The following is a 22,981-nucleotide window of genomic DNA, read 5'->3' on the forward strand; positions in this document are numbered from 1 at the left end:
TTTGGTGCCATACACACTGGGTGTCTATTTCAGAACATCCCCAAACACACAGACAGACAAACAAACCACCCAGCAGAACATCCATCTACACGCACGTGCACACGCACACACACACACACACACACACACACACACACACACATACACACACACAGCCCAATCCCAGAACAAATATTCTCAAAGGCACACTAACTGTATAGACGTCTCAATAATAATAATAACTTCAATATGCATTGTTTAATCCGTAATCAAACATGAGACTGAGCTGATCCTGTCAGCCATACCTCAGAGAAACAGTAATCATCCTCTTATGTAAAACAACTCTCTGTGACATTGTGAAACGTAACCCAAGGCTGAGGGTTGCCCACATATGCTGTCAGCACACATCATTTTGCAGTAGTTTGTTTGGACTATATGACACAGTAGAGGTCTAGTTCAACATGATGTAACCCGAACTGTTAAATCTTATTACCTTCAGTGTTGGAATACAAAATATCATACATGTGGATGCGTGGAAGTGCGCAAATTGTTCCATGTCTTACAATAATAGCACAGTTTGGGAATGTGTGGAGGGAAAAACTTGAAATCGATCACATTTTAGAGAAATAGCTGACATCCAACCCCATGTATCAAAAAATACACTTCTCAGAATTGAGACTTTTCAGAATTGAAAAACCTATAAATCTTCAACCAGGGACATCCCTACTGTATATTAATAAATAGGATCCAATGGAAACACATAGTGAAATCCCAGTACATCTGGGAAGGAGCCTGCTAGAACAGCCCTTGTCGGATGAATCACGACTGAAAACAGAAATAATCTAAAAAGATATGGACTCATTTGGAGGAAGAAGTGAGGAAAATCCTGAGAGGGAGAGGAAAAAGCCTCAGAGAGGGTGCCGCGTAGGGGCCGGGGATCCGTCATTGAATTAGCATGTTCCTCCTATCATCAGTGCAGATTGCGGAGGTAATTCATTCCTCCATTGCTAATGCAGAGGAGGGGAGGCGGTGTGGACGCTGCCGGCACTGGCAGGGACGTGAGTCTGGAGAGTAACGGGAGTATAGAAACGCTGCCTCTGGGCAACAGATTGGCTTGCTGAAGTCGAACGCTGATCCTGGCCAGCAGACTAAGCCAGACACAAGCCCTGTTCAAATCATAATACATAATAATATAATCCACCCGTCCATTCTTGTTTCCTTCAGGTAATCACAGATCTATAAGTGATTGGATAGGTGAAAGCAAGTTCGCCACGCAATTTTTTCCCCCAATCCAACCAATTCTGGTTATGTGATTATTTCAAGGAAGGGAGGTAGGAATGATGCATTTTCTACAGGGCCCATGGCAGTGCTGCTCATCTACAGGGACATTGGGCTATTGACTATGGAGAACAATGGCTCTCGCTATCAGCAGCCGCAGTAAGACAGGCGACAGGCCCGTCGACGTGTGTCCACACCAGAGAGAGAGAATGTGGGAGGAATAAAAATGGCAATTTTCCACATCAATACGCTCTCCCTTTCAAGTGATGTCCACTCGGAGGACATGGGGTTGGTGTTGTCAAAACAAACCGTGTCATCTTTTGCACATTTTTCCTCAGCACCTTGATCTCTGATCCGGGATAACTCTGGAGCATGTAGAGAGGGGCCTTCGCTGTTACCATGCAGAGCACCTTGGCTCACTGCGAGGCTGTGCCTTACACATTCAATCCCCTCTCTCTCTCATGGTGTTCTAGGTATGTGCACACATGTAGCACCCATTTCCATCCATTCTGTGAGCAGACCTACATAGAATGGTAGAATGGCCCACATTTAAGAGGTAGAGGAAATTATGAGATTATAGAGTTGATTGGAAAGCTGTGAATTCACCTGAAATGTGAGGTGAATTTACTTGTCCATTTGCTTATGTGTTACAGTTAATGTATTAGCACGGTTTTCTTGTATTGTGCTGTGCACTAATAAAATAACGCAACAGCAGGCCAACGTTCAGCCACATAGAGATACTGGTGAGCTAATTGGTAAGTTGTGTCACTGGCGGCATGACGCGCACCTTATAATTTACAATAAATTGGGTCATTTGGAGCCGTAAGAGCAGCACTTGCAATTTGAGGCTCACCAGATGAAATTGCATACCAATGTATTGACATCTAAACAATTAAGAGGCAGTTGGTGAGTTGTGTGGGTCTTAATTGGCGCTCGGGGGGATTTTTTTATGAAAGCAATCAGCAATTTCATTTTACAACTCAGGATAAATAAAGGGGTTCCCCAGCTAGGCCTGACCTGTGTCCCATTGAGCTTCTAGACCGAGGCCCAATGTTAATCTCTCAGTCAAAAAGCAGCTTTTTAGATGCTTACTCAGAGAATTTAGACAATCTATCTGTGCTTTGGATGCATAAACAGGCCTTATAATTGTGTGCCCGATGAGACTTCCAGGGTAATGTCTTATTTAATGTAATCATCTCACTAACAGGAGCTGATGGAGGAATACCTCTTTTTATGAGCTGTTACATGAAAGCCGTAGTGGTTTAAAAAGAGCTGTGACGCCATGTGATGTAACAGTGGATTAGAGTTCATACGTGAGACACATCTGGATCTGATTGGTCATGAAAAGGTGGCTGACCCATTTAACTTTAGGGCTGTGATGGTCATGGAATTTTTACACTTTGTAGTTAATGTTGACACTAGATGAAATGTTTCTGACTCATATATTGATGGCACATAGGCTGTTTTCAAAATGAGAAGTTGTTTTTTAGGGGTAGTTGCTCTTTACAAGGTTATAGGGTAATTGTGCCAGCCCTATTTAACTTACACTTCCAGTCTCTGCGTGTTGAATTCAACCCCATCCACTGCCACCTGTCAGCGTAATCCCACAGGCTGATTCTCTTGCATTGACATAAACATCATTCGCACTAGACAAGGCCCCGATCTACCAGGGTCTAAAAAAAATGTCCTTACACAACTTCATGTGATTGAATTCTATGTGTTAACAAAATCTGTGATATAGTTATGTTGTAACCTGAATTTAGACACCAATAGTGAGTAATGACTTTCTAAACAGGTACATTTTATTTGACGTTGTAAGAATAGTCTAACTAGTAGGGCTGTCAAACAATAAAAAAAATGTAATAGAGTTAATCGCAGGATTTGCTTGCGATGACTCACAAATTCCGAATTTGCTCAATTTCAGCTGTAATTTAAGAATTTAAGGAAATCAGTCAATTACAATAAATTCATTAAGCCCTAAACTAAGGATTTCACACATTGCGCACAGCCATGGATTGGCCTGGGAGGGCATAGGTCCACCAACTGGGGAGCCAGGCCCAGCCAATCAAAACGAGATTTTCCCCACAAAAAGGCTTTATTACAAAATAAATACTCCTCAGTTTCATCAGCTGTCCAGGTAACTGGTCTCAGATGATCCCGCAGGTGAAGAAGACGGATGTGAAGGTCCTGGGCCAGGCGTGGTTACACTTGGTCTGCGGTTGTGAGGTTGATTGGACATACTGCCAAATTCTCTAAAAAGATGTTGGAGCTGGCTTATGGTAGAGAAATTAACATAAAATTATCTGGCAACAGCTCTGGGGGACATTCCTGCAGACAGCATGCCAATTGCATGCTCCCTCAAAACATGAGACATCTGAAGGCATTGTGCTATGTGACAAAACTGCACATTTTAGAGTGGCTTTATTGTCCCCAGCACAAGGTGCACCTGTGTAATGATCATGTTGTTTAATCAGCTTCTTGATATGCCACACCTGTCAGGTGGATGGATTATCTTGGCAAAGGTGAAACGCTCACTAACAGGGATGTAAACAAATTTGTGCACATCATTTGAGAGAAATAAGCTTTTTGTGCATATGGAACATTTCTGGGATCTTTTATTTCAGATCATGAAACCAACACTTTACATATTGGATTTATATTTTTTGTTCAGTGTAGTTAGCGTTTAGGCCTAAGGGTATAATGTAGGTATCTTATGTCTCCCACATCCCAGATGAGCCCCTAAATATGCACTATGTTACAGCCCAGGTTCTCTGTGGGAAGAGTTAAGAATGTTTGTTAGACACACGTTTGACTGAAACCCAGTCTTATTTTGTACAGCACCTTTAAAGTGCTTTATTTTCTATATTGGCATTCAATGTGCATTCAACAGATGAGTTAATCAACTGAGCAATGCAACTCTATTCCATGAATCTGCAAAAATGGTATTGAAACCATAGTTCAATGTCAGTTCAATGTCTGGCTTTTTATAGCCGTATAACTTGGAACTGTAACAAAAATATTTGAATACTTCTTAGATTTAACGAGATGACAAGTGTTTTTGCTACTACCATTACCATAGCTGTCTGTAAACAGAAATGTAATATACTAGCTGCCTTTCTGCTGATTGTCACCTATTTGTATTTGAGTATCTGTTAATGACAAACTATTTGCCAAATCGGAAATCGGAAAAGAAAATGACATTTTGCTTGTAATGCTGCAAATATTCAATCAAAATCCACAAATACCTCGTTATTGGCTAAAGATAAACTTCAAACAAGTTGCTCATGGATAGCAATAAAGGAACATTAGTGAATTTTCATCTTCCTCCCGTTGATTACTTCACTTCAATCCAGTGCACCCACTGCATACTAATTTCCCCCTAAGGGTCTGTATCTAAACTTAGGAGAAGTTATTTTGTTACACTAAAGCCTGTCTGGCTCTTACTATAGTGGGCATGTTCCACTGGTTGAACCCAATTTAGCCTCCTCAGCCCTATCAATACAAAAGTGGGCTAGCAAATACATTAATAAATATTGAGCTGTGGTAATCTGGAGGAAAGTTGCTTGACCTCCACACTCATCGCCGACTGTATGGAGTATTACATGGATTTAGGACTTGGGGTGAGGAGGGGATTAGGGTAATTACAGTTCTTATATGCTCAATGTAAAGACCATCTGGGGCCTAAGCGGCCTCATGTCAATTTTTGACAGTTAAATTAAAAACATATTCATCTGACATGACCCGAGTGATTGATCTCTTCCCCGTGTTCTCTGCCTCCTCTTCTTCCAGAAGACACACTGTTCCTCATACTAGCCTGATAGTGTGAACTATTTTTTTGTCATTTAGCAGACGCTCTGATCCAGAGTGACTTACAGGACCAATTAGGGTTAAGTACCTTGCTCAAGCGAACATCAACAGATTTTTCTCCCCGTCAGCTCAGGGATTTGAACCAGCAACCTTTTGGTTACTGGCCCAATGCTATTAAACACTAGACTACTTGCTACCTGAACGGTGCCCGATGGGGATTAAGGGTTTCTGTACCAGTGGGAATAACACTTTGTACCTGTCCAGAAAGGTATGATTCCAGTGGTGGGGGTAAATTTCCTCTCTCTCTGGGAGAAGAGCTGGTGGCAGCAGCTACCCCCATGGGCCTTCCTTTGCACTGGGGACGTGGGGGAACGCCCGCACCGTAAACCCAACTAAATCCCCCGATACTGATCCCTTATGAGATGGTAAGTGGGTCTGTGATGTTGTTTACTGCTGAGCAAGACTACTTCACCCTGAGAAGCTTCATGCACTCCAAAGCTTCTGTAACATATCTAACACATATTAAATTCTAAATAAACAAATCTGCCATCCGTGACACTTGACACGCAGGCAGTGGAATACCCAAGGAATATCAACACACTTAATGGCAGCCATATTCACAATGTCACAAAATGCAATTTACCAGTATTGTGCGCTGAAGAAATGAGATGCTGCTTACCGTGAGCGGGATCGGGTGGTCCGAACTCCAGATTATATCTCAGGATGTAAAAATTATTCCACACGTATAGCTGGTTATCTCTGGGATTGTAATCCACAGCTGCGATATACTGGTACTGGTTGGGAAAGTGGATATCCACATACTCTCCACGGTTCTGTTTGGTATTGTAAACATAGTCTATTAAGCTTTTGCTGACTTCACTCTCGTTATCTTCATATGTGGACCTCACTACGTAGAGTACTCCACAGATCATGAAGGCATTGGAGGCCGATCGCTTGTCATACGTCGTCTCCCAGGTGGCCTCGAAGCGCAGTGTGTAAGGGTTCAACTGGCTGATGACCATCATGCCATTGTTCTGCTCTGTGGCGTAGATCACCCACAGGCCGTTCTCATCCACGGCCAGGTCGATGTCCGTTTTCCCACCCCACTTGTAGGGAGACGTGTCATGATAGTTGGCGTTATTGATGATGGCCTCGCCGCTTTTGATTCGGGTCCGTATGTCAAACTTTACAATGTTGCGGGTCCTCTCCTTGTTGAAAAACACGGCCCCATCGTAGACCACAAATCCAGTGCCGTCCACCCGGTGGGGGAGCTTGTACGTGATGGTTTGCCGGGCGTTTTGGAAGTCGTCGAGGGAAGAGTACTCAATGAGTGTGTCTGTCCGGTAAGGAGTCCAAGGCATGAAGTAGATTTTGTCACCGGCTTGTAGAGGGTCTTTGCACCATGACCCGGCTTGCTGCTCCGCTTCAAAGAGAAAGGAAGGATCACCGACAGCTTTCAGAGTCCCAGGACAAACAAAAACTAGTGATGGGGGAAGAGTAAAATAAGAAACAGATTTAACTCAACAAATCCAAGTGAAACGTAACAAAATAGCAAAAGACAATGTCATGATATCTCTAATTTCTCCATTTTGTTTTACGGGTTGTCCAAAAAGAGAGTGGGGACAAACACACATTAAAGTGCCCAAAAGACAACTACAGCTATAACCAATGTTCACAAGCAGTATGGGGAGTTTGGTTTTGTGCATAGAAAGAAAAAAAGGAATAGGAAAGTTGTTAAGCAAATGTATAGTATATGAAGTAATAACATAACTTTCTGAAACAAAAGAAGCCTTGCCTCTTAGACATCTACTGTAGGGGAATAGAAAACAAACGAGGGGGAGAATAGAACAGAACGAAAACCAAACAAAAATCCTGTAAACAAAAAAGCAGCCAACTAAAGTCATTTGGCAACAGACAGGAGGTTTCAATCGAGAGCAGGATTCAGCAGGTCTGAAAATGTGTATTCTGAGACATTTGCCACTTACACCACTCTTTTTACCATATACCTGAGAGGTTCGTTGTTGTGACAAAATGTTGCAAATTTCCTAACCATTAAAGTTACAAGTGAGCGTGTTCTCGAGGTGTTTTTGTTGTTGCTCTGAGTACGTGCATGAATCAAAGGAGAGAAGAGCAGCAAGTGGCAGGATAAGGGATGAGGAGGAAGAGGGAAGGGATAAGGGGGGAGAGGGAAGGGATAAGGGATAAGGGGAAGAGGGAAGGCATAAGGGATAAGGGGGGAGAGGGCGCTAAGAGAGAACAGGACATTAGAACCAGTAGATTTCAAAGGGCCAGAAAACACTGTTACCATGGCATGCTATGGGGAGGGGTTTGGAAGCCAGGCAATATGAGATTGGGCTGAGTAGCAAAAGCACCCAGGGGGATGGGGGAAGAAACCCCTATGGACTCCAGCTACTACACTCTGCACTTACAGCTGTACTGCTGCTAGTGTTTTATCATCTTTTTTCTTTAAATCAGTCTCACTCCCATCGTTGCAGTTTACTGACTACTGTTATATGGGGAATGTGTGTGTTGCTACTGCCTGCTATGGGGTTGGCACACCGTAGTGGGGATAGGAAGATTTACAACCATATGCCACAAAACAAGGATCTAGGGTTTGGATTGTGTCAGTTATTTACCTTTTTGCTCCACTTCTATTTTAAGCATTGGAAGAGAGAATGAAAGGGGTGCAAGGAAAAAAAGAGATTAATATGAATTAACTGTCATCTCTATGGTTACATAAGCAGTAACATATAATGACACATGGACAAAGATAGGCAGACCTATTTTGAGAAAGGAAAGAGAAACAGGAGATACAGTAAACACCATCAGACAGTGCAGACGACCCCCTATCTCGAGGGAAAGATTAAGGTTAGGACACCCAGAGAGGTCCACATGGACAATGTATGGAGCTAGTGGCCAAGTGTTAAGCTTGGTTTATAGGAGGTTGGTCAACCACACTTGGCCACAACAATGTTCATTTTATATTCAGGTCAACTGTCTGTAGGCTGCTAGTGTGACTACTGTTGTCACTTTTGATAACATATACACTATTTTGACTTTTGATATATCTGGATGTAACCGTTGAACATCAGACGATAAAATAATGTTAATGACATTGCTGTGATTTTTGATGAACAGCAATTGACCAACAAACTATAAACCAAGTAACTCTGCTGCTAACAGAGTAAATTATTAACATCATATCTATCAAATATTTCCACAAAAAAAACTCCCAACTCAATTTACAGTTTAACACTATTGAAAGGGAGCTGAGTCCCATAAAAGAGGAATCTGTACATTGTCCTTTTAAAAACAATCTGATCACCAGGGTCGTGTTCAGTAGGCAGAAACTGGAGACTTTTTTTTACTGAAACAGTGAGGGGCTACCTGGACTGATGAGAAATATAAAGGTTCGTTTTCCGTTTTTTTTTTTAATTCAGTTGCATGCCATAAATGGACACGACCCAGGTAAATAACACAAATACCAAACCCAACACTTTCTTTGTGCTAGCAACAAACAATACTAGTTAAAGAATTTGTGTCATGAAACCAGAGGTCTAAAATAAGTCCTATAATGGTAATTTAGAGTTAAAAAGTTTTGTTCAAAAATAGAGCCTGCAGTTCACAGTTTACTGTACAATATTGCAGTGATCCAACCTTCATAGATTTTCCAAGGTCTATTTCATTAGTTACAGATTGATATAGAATCTATGATGCACTGTAAGTTGGTGATTTAATATTTTTGCACCAAGGCTTCCGGCACCTGCTGAGTATGACTTTAGGCAGCACAGGTGCAAACAAAAACAAACCCTGAAGCATCTGCTGACATTTGTGGTTTATTTGCCCTCTCTCCATTGAGGAAGTAGATAATCAGTTGATATAACTACTAAAAGTAGTGTGTTATAGTTATAGAACAAAACAGTAGTGTAGCAATGTTTTGACATTTACCATGCATTAAGTTGCAAAGTAAACATTGCACTTAATTAGTTGTGTAAATTGAGGTTAACGATAATAGTGCCATTTGACTTTTGGATTGATGGTGGACTGACTCATTTGCTAGTTCATCGATCTGAAAATCTTACTGAATGAAACACAAGAATGTTAACCAAAATGTGTAAATAGCGTTAAGTGTTACATACGGTGATCTGCTTTCATATAAAGACAGCCTATTAGTACTCTAAAGCAATAATATAATACAGATTCAATGAGCTGTTAGTTTATCACAATGGGACATTGAGTAGAAAAACCAATCAATATCAATAGCAAAGATTTCATGAGGCTGTCAATTTAATCAGATAGAATACAAAGATGCTTTTATAGTACAATAGATACTATTTTACTGTTCTAAAATATATCCCTCAAGTGTGTAGAAAAGAGTGAAAAGAGAAAGAAATAAAAAAGAGAGAAAGAGGGAGCATGTCCTCCACTCTGCAAAAATGCAAGTGATTCAAGTGTGAGGAAGGCATGGTTAAGAATGAGCAGAGTTCTGGCTACCTACAAGATTAAACGGCAGAGATGCAAACAAATGAACAGACAGCAGAAATTCTCAGACAGCCAGCCAGATAAAAATTGAAGAAGACAGAAATCTGAAAAAGGAGAGGAGACAAGATGGAAGACCTGAGCAGACATTAGTGTAAAACTAAAAAGGTCATCAGAAACTGGTCAGTAGAGGAACATAATGAGAGTCAGGGAGCCAAGGAAGTCTCCTGCAGATTGCACAAGGGAAGAAGAGAAGTGAATAACATTTAAAAGAGCAGCATTATAAAAACAAGATAGCACCAAAACCCTGCCATCATTATCACCAAACATAGCAGTAAAAGGGTCCCTGTTAACTTATTTTAAGGTATACACCTATAAATAACATGAACGTTCTGTCTTTATTTAATCATTACTCTACTTTAACCTTGACTAAGAACAAAACCTCTTTATTTGCTGGAGTCAGAAGCTCCTTTGATTTGCATGTAATGTACTTTCTGGAGTGACTAGACTGGTGTATTGGCTGCAATCCATGCTGACCACCATGTAGACTCAATCAGTGGCTCCAGTCTCGTCCAGAGGGCAAGAAATTAAATTGGATTAAATTGGGGAATAATGCAAACTCTAAATAATATAATTGAGCAAAGCAAACTATGCTACTAATGTCAGCAAATGTAAAGAGTAAAGTTCTCAAATGTAAATGTGATGGAACATAAGCTGAAGCATTATGCCTATTTTCTTTGCCTGAATAAAATACTTATCTGTCTGTTTCTATATTGTACAGTTTTGGAGGATAGCTATGATAGCAGACGATGACATAAAACAAAATTAGGTCTGACTGCTTTGGAATCCTGTTAACATATGTTTGCATGCCTCTGCATTTTTATAAGGTGCCGTAGAAACAGTCGTGGCAGATTTGGTCTCACTGCTTCGATGCAGAATGCAAAGAATGATGTTAATGAAGACTTGTATGTCACTTTGATATCGTCCTGGCAATTAACACAGGCAATACAGAGGGCTACTAGATGCCAGGTGAAGGCCCAACCCACATCCACAGACTAAACACAGAGATAATGGGGCCTAATGAGGATAGCTCTTGACATGAACCAAATAAGAACAAGAGGTAGATTTATGGAAATAGAGGTTATACAGACCCAGGTATTTTAACCATATATATGGTGGAAATATAGGTTTTTGTTGGTATGTGCTACTTTGAAAGATCCAAGACGTATCGAAGATGGACCAGTTCGATTTGAAGGCTTGTTAAAGAGAAATAAATAAATTACACAACATATTACATCAAACCAGTGGTAAAGGTAAAATGTGTTGGATATATTCTGAAGTAAGATTGTCAGTTATGTTGCAGAGGCTCTAGAAGCCTTGCTTTAGTCTAGAATGATGATGCATATGTCTGCTGGTCTTCACTCATCTCACTTGTGGATTGGTTTAATAGGGGTTTAATATGTTGACTTGAAAAATATATTTCCAAGGACCTCTCTAAGGGCCATATTTATTAATAGTTTGAACCAGGTCAAGGTTTTTAATCAAAATATCTTCATGTTCACCATATGATTTGCTCCCTCTGGTAAAAGTGGTAATATCTCTGCACTTATGCAGAAGCTTACTAAATATTGCCCAGTGAAGGCAATTCTTGGCTCGAGACAAATCTGATACTTCAGAGTTTAAAGACGGTCTTAAGGGTAGTCACAGGTCACTGGTTGGGTGCTTGTGTGAGGAAAGACAAGGGGTTGGTGGGGGAAACAAAACCAAACACAGCACTGCCCATGGAACACAGTCTACAACAGCACTGGGTGGTCTAGCTGGGTGAGGGAACACTAAAAAAAAGGGCTGGACTGGGGGGGAACACTAAGAACTTACCAGGGCAGTTGATATACGACACATTCTGTATCCTCGGTCCTATTTTGGGCGGACATGGACCTTTACGGAAATTAAGAAGCAAAAAGATGGCGCTACATGCATGGACTCTATGGATCAGCCAAAGAGCATAGAGAGGTTTGCTTGGGATCTTTTACAAAAAATCTACCTATAGCTGGGATTCAACGACCTCGTAGTTCCTTTGACATGTTCCAAGGGAAGTTTGTCTGCTTCCTTAGCACAAGAAGGGACAGGAACCCCCCAAAACATATTGAGGGTGTCTAGGTGGACCTTGGGGCTAATCCTATGATTAAGGTCTCAAGCAAAACAGCAAGAGATGGATCGATAGTTCCCTATAACTTTGAGACAAGCAGAGCAAGATCCTGAAAAACAGTACTGGGAGAGGGATTTTCAGCTAAAAATAATGAATTATGCTGTGCTTTCGTTGTTTAATCCTATTTCTCATTATTACATAGTTCATTGATAATCTCGGGTCTTAAAACCTTGGAGAGGTCAAACTTTAACTTGTAATGAGGTTCATATTCTAATGCTGTTCACTTAGCTATTCATATGAACGTTCTACGGAGAATGGTTAGAGCTTTGGGTCATATAGTTATAATTATTCCAGATGCTCTCAGACGCTCTGAAATCATTTGATTAAGTGGTCAAATCTACACGATGTACATGTTTGTAGGTTGAGCTCACAAACACATTAACAGCTAAAATAGAATTGTAAGCAGCTAGTAGAGCTGGATCATGCTCAAATCATTGAAAGGGAAAATCCACTCAAAAAACGTTCTTTTAAGTATTTTTTTCATTAGTCCACTGTTGATACAGTCCCAAAAATGTTTTGCATGTCAACAGTCAAGTTTTTAAGATATTGGACTTTCAAGAAGCAAAGTATCACCGGCCACATCATCATGACTGTATCAACAGTGGAGTAATGAAAAAATGACCAAATATTGTTTTGAGTGGATTTTCACTGACTTTTGAATTCCTGGCAAATCATTGTACTTGCATATCAACAACATTATTAGGGCAATGGTTCAGACAAGGGGTATCTATAGACTATAGATTATTTATTTTGAGGCTAAGTCACAATGAATATTGTATTAACCAAGTGATAATAGACAAATGTTAATCCTATAATTTAGCATGATACATCACCTTGTTGAATTATCTAATTGGAGGCATTCTGTTTTCCTTCATACAAAACATCTGTTGACAGATCTCAACACCTGTTATTCAGAAACTACATAGAACCATTGCAATGAGCAGTGGTGATTATTTTGCTGATATCAATTCTAGGTATGCATCCCAAAGTGCACCCTATTCCCTATATACTGTAGTGCACTACTTTTCACCAGTGCCCTATGGAGCCCTGGTCAAAAGTAGTGTACAAAAAAGGGAATAGGGTGTTATATAGCCCTTATATAGCCCTCCACTAACATCATCATATATTTAAAACTTACCTCAGCACGGTCCATTGACAAATGGTGTAGAGATAAAACATTGTATATAGATCCTCCCTAAGAACCAATACTTATGCAAATAATTTGAATTTATCTTACATTAGAGTGTAAAGAGAGATACATTATCAGAGTATTTAGAGGGATATAGGGAGGGATCGAGGAAGGGAGATTGAGAAAGTGAGAGAAATTATAGAAAGAGTGTCAGAGAAGAGGACAGAGAACTGTTAAATGCATGATGGAAAGTTCATACTTACTGTAGGGAACACACTCATACTGGACCTCCAGATATTTGTAGGTCCCTGGACAGGGGTCTGGGAAGACATCAGAACCTGTGATCACTATGCACTGGGTTCGATTGTTGCACCTGTAGGAAAATAAGAGAGAAGCCATTCATAAAAAGCAGCTTTCCTTAACAATCTTCACAGTAGTAATACAGTACAGTTATTGTTGTTAGAAAAATCAATAAGTGCAGACAAAGAAAATGGCATCCTATGCTCAGAGCAAATGGCATTGTTCCGTTCCTTATCAATAGTTCAAACTTGACTTAAAAAGAGGCAAGAAAAAAAACAATGCATGTGGCAATTGCAAAAATCGCTGAAGTTGGAGACTTACATCTCCCTCACTAACTTTAAACATCAGCTATCTGAGCAGCTAACGGATCGCTGCAGCTGTACACAGTCCATCTGTAAATAGCCCACCCAATCTACCTACCTCATCCCCATATTGTTTTTATTTACTTTGCTGCTCTTTTGCACACCAGTATTTCTACTTGCACATCATCATCTGCTCATCTACCAATTCAGTGTTAATTTGCTAAATTGTAATTACTTCGCTACTATGGCCTATTTATTGCCTTAACTCCTTACTCCATTTGCACACACTGTATATAGATTTTCTATAGTGTTATTGACTATGTTTGTTTATCCCATGTGTATCTCTGTGTTGTTTTTGTTGCACTGCTTTGCTTTATCTTGGCCAGGTCACAGTTGTAAATGAGAACTTGTTCTCAACTGGCCTACCTGGTTAAATAAAGGTGTAATAAATTAAAAAAATTCAAAATACAACGGTAGCCCTTAACATAAAAACATTTATAAATAATGCAATGACCTCCATTCGAAACCACAGACACATACACAGTACATTTACAACCATGAAGCGATAATTGCATTTTTATGAAGATAATGATATTATATTAATCCATTTAGCTCTGCTATTCAGTTATAACAATGTTATACTCAAGGTCAATACATTCTGTTTTGATGCTTGGGCATTGTATCCATTACTCAATAACATTGTGTGTTTCTATCAGCAGGGGTGGTTGACAATGTAATTGTGTTCACAGTAAAGGGCATATGCAGTGCATATCTCTCTCTCCAAAAAATCTTGATATTTAACATAAATCGTGTTTGTTTCATCTGAGTGGATACACTGATGGACAGATACCCAGCAAAAATACTTACAAAATCTCTAGTTCCACATAGCATCTCCTCTGCAGAATGTACTGTATGTGTCATTGTGCAGCAGTATAATTTGTGTTGGCAACACCGTGACTTTTAAGGAAACAGTATCTTTCCCCCTATTTTCTGAACAATGACCTTTCAGATATACGTTACAGACATTTTAATTGAACAAGAAGTGTTTTGCGGTTCCAGGGAATTGCAGGTGGCCACCCCTTGCTACCTACGAATCATGATAAATACATCAATGCCCCGAGCTGGTCATCTTGCCGATGGAGACTATCTGCAGCGCATAGTTTGTAAATCAATAGACCTGTTCTGCTGATTTAGTGATAACATTTGTTTCTCTTGTCACAAACCAGTGCCCACATTTACAATAGATCATTGGAAATATATGACAGTTTGTTGGGTAAATATTTATTTATTTTGGTTTGACTCTTCCTGCCTCATTTTAAAAAGGCATCCTCAGTGTTCTGTCATTGACTCTAAGTCATTAGCATAGTCATGCTAGCCTATTGTCAATGGTTACCATAGATATGCAGTGAATATGTAGACAGACCTTTTAGATAAAACTTGACAAAATCTTTGTCTTAAGGATCTTTTCCAACTTTCTGCAGTGCAAAATCCACTGACTTGTACAAACAATCCAGTGTTAAAATGAAAAGCCCACTAAATCATGATAACATTAGGGAGCTGAATTAGCCATTAGATGTTTCCTGACCGGGCCTGAAGGCAATTCATCTCTCTCAAGTCCCCTTCTTTTTTCCCGCCTTCCCCAGTCAGCATCTATGACAATTAATATAATTCACTACTCTATTTTCTTCAAATACATACAAGGAGCAAATGTTTACTTTGTCAAAGGGAAAATGTAATTTGTTTTGCTTTTGGCATTAGTAAAAGCAGTTATAGGTCAGTGTAAAATCCAATTTAGACAGTGTCACGAAACAAAACGCAAGCTGTATATTCCCAATAGTCACAGGCACGAGAGAGAGAGAGAGAGAGAGAGAGAGAGACCAGAGAGGTGTCTCATAAGGGACTTTACTTTATTAACGACCTTCATGTATGATAACAGATGAGAAAATCAGCATATTTGTTCATAGAAATTAGTTACAGCCTCCCGAGTGGCACAGTGGTCTAAGGCACTGCATCGCAGTGCTATCTGTGCCACTAGAGATTCTGGGTTCCAGTCCAGGCTCTGTCGCAGCCGGCCGCGACCGGGACACCCATGGGGCGGCGCACAATTGGCCCAGCGTCATCCGGGTTAGGGGAGAGTTTGGCCGGCAGGGCTATCCTTGTCCCATCGCGCACTAGCGACTCCTGTGGCAGGCCGGGCGTAGTGCACACTGACACGGTCACCGGGTGTACAGTGTTTCCTCTGACACATTGGTACGGCTGACCCCCTTAAGTGGGCATTGTGTCAAGAACAGCTTGGATGGGTTGGACTGTAACTACCAATTGGATACCATGAAATTGGGGAGAAGAAAGGGTATAAAAAAATTCAATAATAAAAGGAATGAATTACGATTCTGGAAACACACCTCATGCTGAGCCCTTAATGTAGCGCTTGGCTGTCTTGCAGGTTGCATTTCATGAGTCTGCAGTGTGTCAACATTTTCCATATTTTATGTGGTGACTTTGATAATCCTGTTTTTTTATGCATAAGAATATCATGCAAAACTAATATGAATTGCAGCTGGCTCCAACTTGAAAAAATTGCTGGAAGAATGGAGAATTAACTTCTGGCTTGTTACGTGTATAACTAAATAACATCACTACAAAGATTCATTAATCTAATAAGAATCTAGGTGTATCATGTAGGAAGAAGGAAAGCATTAGACAAAGAATAAGTTCCCAAATATCCCTAACCATATCTCTCAATGTTAGCATTTGCATTGATGGGCCATTGAAATATACAGTATTGCCCTAATTTTACAGCTGGAGAATAGGACCTGGCTCTATAGGAGTATCTATGGGAGTTTGTGACTTTGTCTCACTTGTGAATTTTTTTTATTATTTGACCTTTATTTAACCAGGTAAGCTAGTTGAGAACAAGTTCTCATTTACAACTGTGACCTGGCCAAGATAAAGTAAAGCGTGCGACACAAACAACACAGAGTTACACATGGAGTAAACAAGCGTACAGTCAATAACACAATAGAAAAAAGAAAGTCTATATACAGTGTGTGCAAATGGCGTGAGGTGGTAAGGTAATAAATAGGCCATAGTAGCAAAGTAATTACAATTTAGCAGATTAACACTGGAGTGATAGATGAGCAGGTGAGGATGTGCAAGTAGTGATACTGGTGTGCAAAAAAGCAGAAAAGTAAATAAAAACAATATGGGGATGAGCTAGGTAGATTCGGTGAGCTACATCTCATGAGACCAACTGAAAAAGCCTTAAGCCTTCACAGACCAAAGTCCTCAATGTCAATTTGAGAGAGAGTTTATAGATCTTCCTATATTACATCACCTTTTGGGGCTTATAGTGTACATTTCTCAACCAAGGATATGGAAAATATGATGTCGTAGGAGTGGAGTTTTAACAATTTGGTATAGAAACTGATTGCACTACATTAGATGTACATATTACATCTGAAGCTATTGATGTAACATTATGCTGTTGTCACACTATTTACAGTCAATAGGTTGATAAAACTATGTGGATTATTGAAGATTATTTATTGGTGTGCTGTCCATCTCATTTACTATCGACTAGCAGTCACACTTTATTTGGATAGTCCTGTTTGTCCATCTGTAGATACTCTTCAGATGGTTATACTATCAACAAATCTGTTGATAAGCAACTGCTTGCTAAGGTTACGGTTACGTTAAGAATATGGGTTAGGGTAAGAGTTGAGGTTAGGGTAAGGGTTAAGTTTAGGGTTAGGATAAGGGTTAAGGTTAGGGTTATTAGACAGTTAGTTGAAATGTCAGTAAGCATCTACATTTGGACTATCCAAATAAAGTGATACCCGACTACCCAACGCAACATGAGTTTGTTCTGTCATTCATTTTCCAATAGCATATCATTAACAGCCAATATCAGTATTCCAATCAAGTTGACCAGGAACATGGTACGAAATTAAACTCCCTTCTACTTTCACATCCTCAGTCTTCAATATAGTGGCTTTTCAATCAGAGCGATAACATTCCAACTCTAATCCCATCACATCCCTGACCTTTTGGGAGAGCCAGACATCAGCACAATTAGATTGTCGTAGAACGCAACAATGCAAATCTACTTTTGAAATTAGCACTTTGGCTGACAGCAGGAAGTGTCTGATAAGATGCCAACAAAGTGTAACTGATAGCACTCGTGATACCATGTACCAACATGCAATTTAACCTTTCACATTTCGATCATAAAGCATGTCAAAGGAATAATTGGACAAAGAGATAAGGGGCTAATTGAATAATAAATGAAAAGAAAAATGTAATTCCCATTTCCACAAAGAAATACAGTGGGGTCCGAAATGATTGACACCCTTACCAATAATAACTGTATAAAATAAATAATAACAATACTGAGCTATATTGTATGCTCCAAAAAATGTGGAAATGAAATATTTTTTTAATAATCATACAATTGAAAAAGTAATCTTTTTTTCTCTCAAAAAGGTAGGGGCCAAAATTATTGACACTCCTAAATTCTTAGAAATAAAGTCATCAAAAGTTTAGTATTTGGTTCCATATTCCTAACACGCAAGGACTAAATCAAGCTTGTGACTCTACAAACTTGGATGCATTTGCAGTTCATTTTAGTTGTGTTACAGATTATATCACGTTTCAGACTCAAATGCAGACTGTTACTTCAACACAATGTTTATTACAGCAACAGGGGCAGGCAAACGACAGGAAACAGGAGACAAAGTGCTGAGAGACTTGGGTTTACATCTAGAAGTATACGGAGGGTACGGGGCAACAGAGGACGAACAGCAGAGGGGCTAATGACTTTGGACCATGGGGAAAAGGTCTCGGTTTCCAGGGGTGTAGCAGCGGGGCTATAGCGGCGTGCCAGCGCATCCGGCTTAACATCCTTGGGTACCGGTGTTGCGGAAGCGAAGTGGCCCGGGCCTTATTGAACCCCTCCCAAAGGTCCTGGTACTTCACGGGAAAGGCAGAGAGGTTTGGGGCAATTTCCAAGCCCCCAGGAAGACGTCCCGGGGTTGGCAGAGCCGATTTCAAGCAATGAGCATGGCACAACGGGCTCCAGCCCACGATGGTACCAGTAGACCAGTCAATCAAGGGATCGTGTTGCTGGAGCCAAGACAATCCCAATACCACAGGTACCTGCGGAGACTCAATTAGCAGGAATTGGATCGCCTCGCTGTGGTCCCCCAACACACGTAGGTTGATGGGGGTGGTATGGTGGGTGATCGGGCCTATAGAGCGGTCGTCCAACGCTCTGACATTCATGGGAATGGAGAGGGGTTGAGTAGGGATGCCCAGCTCGGACGCCTGAGTAACATCCATAAGACTCTTATCGGCCGCCAAGTCGATGAGTATCTGGAGAAACTTGGACTGGTCGCTTCACCGCAGGGTGGCATGGAGAGGGGGGTGAGTAAGGGGAGAAGCAAAATGATCCTTAAGACCAACCAGAGTACTCATTCCTACCAATGAGCTAGTTCTCTTGAAGGGACAGGTAGACACATAATGAGCGGCAGTACCGCAATACAGACAACTCTGGGTGTTAAGTCTGCGTACGTGTTCGGTTGAAGACAGCCTAGCCCTGCCGAGCTGCATCGGCTCGGGAAGAGGCAAATCGGCAGTCTTCGGAGGCTCACGGAGGAACTCGGATAAGCTCGAGTCCACTCTGGACTTCCCGGAGTTCATCAAATGCAAGGTGGGATCCTTTCAAAAGCAACTGGGACTGCAATCAGACCTCTTCTAACTCCTACGTTCCCGTAGCCGACCATCAATCCGGATGGTTAAAGTGATGAGTGAGTCAAGATCCGTTGGTAGTTCCCGGGCTGCAAGCTCGTCCTTTACTTCCTCCGATAATCCGTGCAGAAACGTGTCGAACAGCGTTTGCGGGTTCCAGGCACCCTCCACTGCTAGCGTGCGGAAATCCACTGCATAGTCCTGCCGAAGCTGGAGTGACTTCCGGGCAGCCTCTCTCCCGGACGCAGGAGCCTCGAAAACTTCTCACCTCCGCCACGAATACCTCCAGACTGAGGCAGATGGCGGATTGTTGCTCCCACACCACCGTGGCCCAGGCAAGTGCCCTCCCGGACATCAGCGTAATAATGTACACTATCTTTGAGCGATCCGAGGGGAACGAAGAAGGCTGCAGCTTGAAAATGAGGGAGCACTGGGAGAGAAAGGCCTGGCAGGTTCTGGAATCTCCATCGTAGCGCTCTGGGGGAGGTAAGCAGGGTTCCCAGGAAACCGTGGTGATGGCGCTGCTACCAGCCGGGTTACCGAGGGGCTGGGAGGTTATCGTCATTGTAGGCTGCCTAGTAGGCAACCCACAGAATTGCTCCCAAAATGCGTCCAATTCTAGGTCGTGACGTTCAGCCACATCCTGGAACCCTTCCATCAGACGGCGAAGCAACTCCTCGTGTCTACCAACAATGGCTCCTTGGGAGAAGATGGCGTTGCGGAGCTGGTCCAAGTCTGCTGGGTCAGTCATGGCCAGTTCGTACTATCACGTTTCAGGTAAGACCCAAATGCAGACTGTGTTGAAGTAACAATGTTTATTACAGAAACAGGGGCAGGCAAATGACAGGTCAAGGCAGGCAGGGGCCGATAATCCAGAGTAGTGGCAAAGACACAGGACGACAGGCAGGCTCAGGGTCAGGTCAGGCAGAGTGGTCAGACAGGCGGGCTCAGAGTTAGGACAGGCAAAGGTCAAAACCAAGAGAGCGAGAAAAAAAGAGAGACTGAGGAAAAGCAGGAGCTGAGACAAAACGCTGGTTGACTTGACAAACAAGACGAACTGGCAACAGACAAACAGAGAACACAGGTATAAGTACCCAGGGGATAATGGAGAAGATGGGCGACACTTGAAGGGGGGTGGAGACAAGCACAAGGACAGGTGAAACAGATCAGGGCATGACAGATTATTTGATCAATTAAATAAATTAAATTCTAAATAATGTATTCTGACAATTTACTTCGCGGAACTCCCACTTTGAATTTCAATTCAATTAGAGTCTGTTAAACTCTGAGTGACATGTCTAGCTCCATTTACTCTGAAATGCTGATGAGGATCGCAGCGCAATTATCAAGGCAGACAAGCCACTCTAGGGGGTGTCCTGCTGATGGTGGTGTGGCCATTTACAAAATCAAAGAAATTCACCGCCACAAAAATGTAAAAAGGGTAGCATTGGTAAACAAAAACAGCACACTCAGTCATCCCTGATACCAGGAAATGTTGACCTATTTTCAACTGCCATGGTTGGTTTACAGGTTTAACAAGGTTTTCTGTAAAATAGGTTGTTAAAAATGAACTGTTAGCAGTGGGTGGGGGTGAGGTGGGGGATATCTAAATCAGTATGTTGCCTTGTAATCTAAACTTCGTCAAACTGTCATCCTGGCTACAGATTACTGTATCTAGGGCTTTCAGAAGAACAAAATGAGAGGCCTCGTATTAAGCAGCACTCTCCTCCAATAGTCGATATTGACAATCAGTTCTTCCAGAGGCCATCATATATTCATACTGGTGCAGCTGAATGATAAAGTTGTACCGACCCAGCTGAATTCAAAGGGAACATTTATCCGACCATTTGAGTTCAATCATTCATTACAGCAAACCTCTCTCTCTCTTTCTTTTCATTTGACTAGTTAAGTCTAGTTGAAGTTATTGAATTGAGGTCCATTTCCTGGTTTTGGAGGCATATGAAATCTTAATCTGGACTTCTTTAAATAAATACTAACACCATATGTACAGAAGGGGAAGTACAAGGCTGTGTGCTGTCAGGCGGCAGAGATGGAGGTCCTTGGAGAGCCCTGCAAGCACTTCTGTCACTGATATAAATAGTGTAAGCACAGAGCATTATTCAATGCTCAGGATCAAAACCTGACGGACATTTTTCCTTTGGCCTTGTTTGCCTTTCTAAGAACATAATAGCTACTTGAAACATCATGATTACATTATCCTGAAAAATTACAAGTGAAAATGGCTGAGTTTGTAAAAATGTTCACAGCAGTAACAGGGCTGGTTGAAAAGTAAAATCCAGACTAAAACATATTCTACAATTTGATACAATTACCCCAGCCCTCATCAGAGACCCATTTACATTGATCATTCTCGCTATTGATACGTTCACCCAAAACACATGATCCACAGACCAGACAGGACTAGGCCATGTCATGTTACAGTGATCAATGACCCTGTTATTGAAAACTTACAATAAACCTCATTAGTCTAAAAGAAATCCATACAAATGTGGGCCATTTAGTCATCTTTCATTTCAGAATTGGGAGTACACAGCGGATTGATACAGTCATAATGTACCAGGCAGGGCCGGATTAATGCAGGGGCTTACCCTTCAAGTTAGTGGATTTGGCTATTTCAGCCACACCCGTTGCCGACAGCCATGCAATCTCCCTAGACAAACATTAGCAGAAGAACAGCCTGTACTGAAGAGATCAGTGACTTTCAACATGGCATCGTTGAACAAGTCAGTTTGTCAAATTTTGCCCTGCTAGAGAAATCCTGGTCAACTGTAGTGCTGTTATTGTGAAGAGGAAAAGTCTAGAAGCAACAACGGCTCAGCAAAGAAGTGGTAGTCCACACAAGCTCACAGAACGAGACCGCTGCGTGCTGAAGTGGGTAGTGCGTAAAAATCGTCTGTAATCTTTGTAACACGTACTACCGAGTTCCAAACTGCCTCTGAAAGCAACGTCAACACAATAACTGTTCGTCCGGAGCTTCATGAAATGGGTTTCCATGGCCGAGCAGCCGCAAACAACCCTACGATGACCATGCGCAATGCCAAGCGTCAGCTGGAGTGGTGTAAAGATAGCCAACATTGGACTCTGGAGCACGTTCTCTGGAGTGATGAATCACACTATACCATCTAGCAGTCCGACGGACGAATCTGGGTTTGGCAGATGCCAGGAGTACGCTAGCCTGCCTGAATGCATAGTGCCAACTGTAAAGTTTGGTGGAAGAGGAATAATGGTCCGGGGCTGTTTTTCAAGGTTTGGGCTAGGCCCCTTAGATCAGCTTTAATACTGCAGATAGATTGTGGCTTCCATCAATGTAATTGTCTGCATAATTTCCAATCCACCATATTTTTTTGTAAATCTACACTACAGTTCAAAAGTTTGAAGTCACTTAGAAATGTCCTTGTTTTTGAAAGAAAAGCAATTTTTTGTCCATTAAAATAACATCAAATTGATCAGAAATACAGGGTAGACATTGTTAATGTTGTAAATTACTATTGTAGCTGGAAACTGCAGATTGTTTATGGAATATCTACATAGGGGTACAGAGGCACACTTTCAGCAACCATCACTCCTGTGTTCCAATGGCACGTTGTGTTAGCTAATCCAAGTTTATCATTTAAAAAGGCTAATTGATCATTAGAAAACCCTTTTGCAATTATGCTAGAACAGGTAAAAACTGTTGTGCTGATTAAATAAGCAATAAAACGGGCCTTCTTTAGACTAGTTGAGAATCTGGAGCAT

At 41.3% G+C, this 22,981-nt stretch overlaps 1 protein-coding gene across 6 annotated transcripts in view; it reads right to left on the reverse strand.

The window, feature by feature from the left end:
- Positions 1-22,981, reverse strand: part of adgrl2a (adhesion G protein-coupled receptor L2a) — a 210,813-nt gene that overhangs the window by 55,665 nt on the left and 132,167 nt on the right. For all 6 annotated transcript variants that reach the window (XM_029706291.1, XM_029706293.1, XM_029706292.1 and 3 more), the window contains exons 4-5: positions 13,142-13,251; positions 5,744-6,544 (exon numbers count right to left, since the gene is read on the reverse strand). In XM_029706291.1, coding sequence (XP_029562151.1) covers positions 5,744-6,544; positions 13,142-13,251 — 911 coding nt within the window. The remainder of the gene's footprint in view (positions 1-5,743; positions 6,545-13,141; positions 13,252-22,981) is intronic.

Source organism: Salmo trutta, chromosome 22 (genome assembly GCF_901001165.1).
Source record: "Salmo trutta chromosome 22, fSalTru1.1, whole genome shotgun sequence".
In the NCBI taxonomy this organism is placed as follows: Eukaryota; Metazoa; Chordata; class Actinopteri; order Salmoniformes; family Salmonidae; genus Salmo; species Salmo trutta.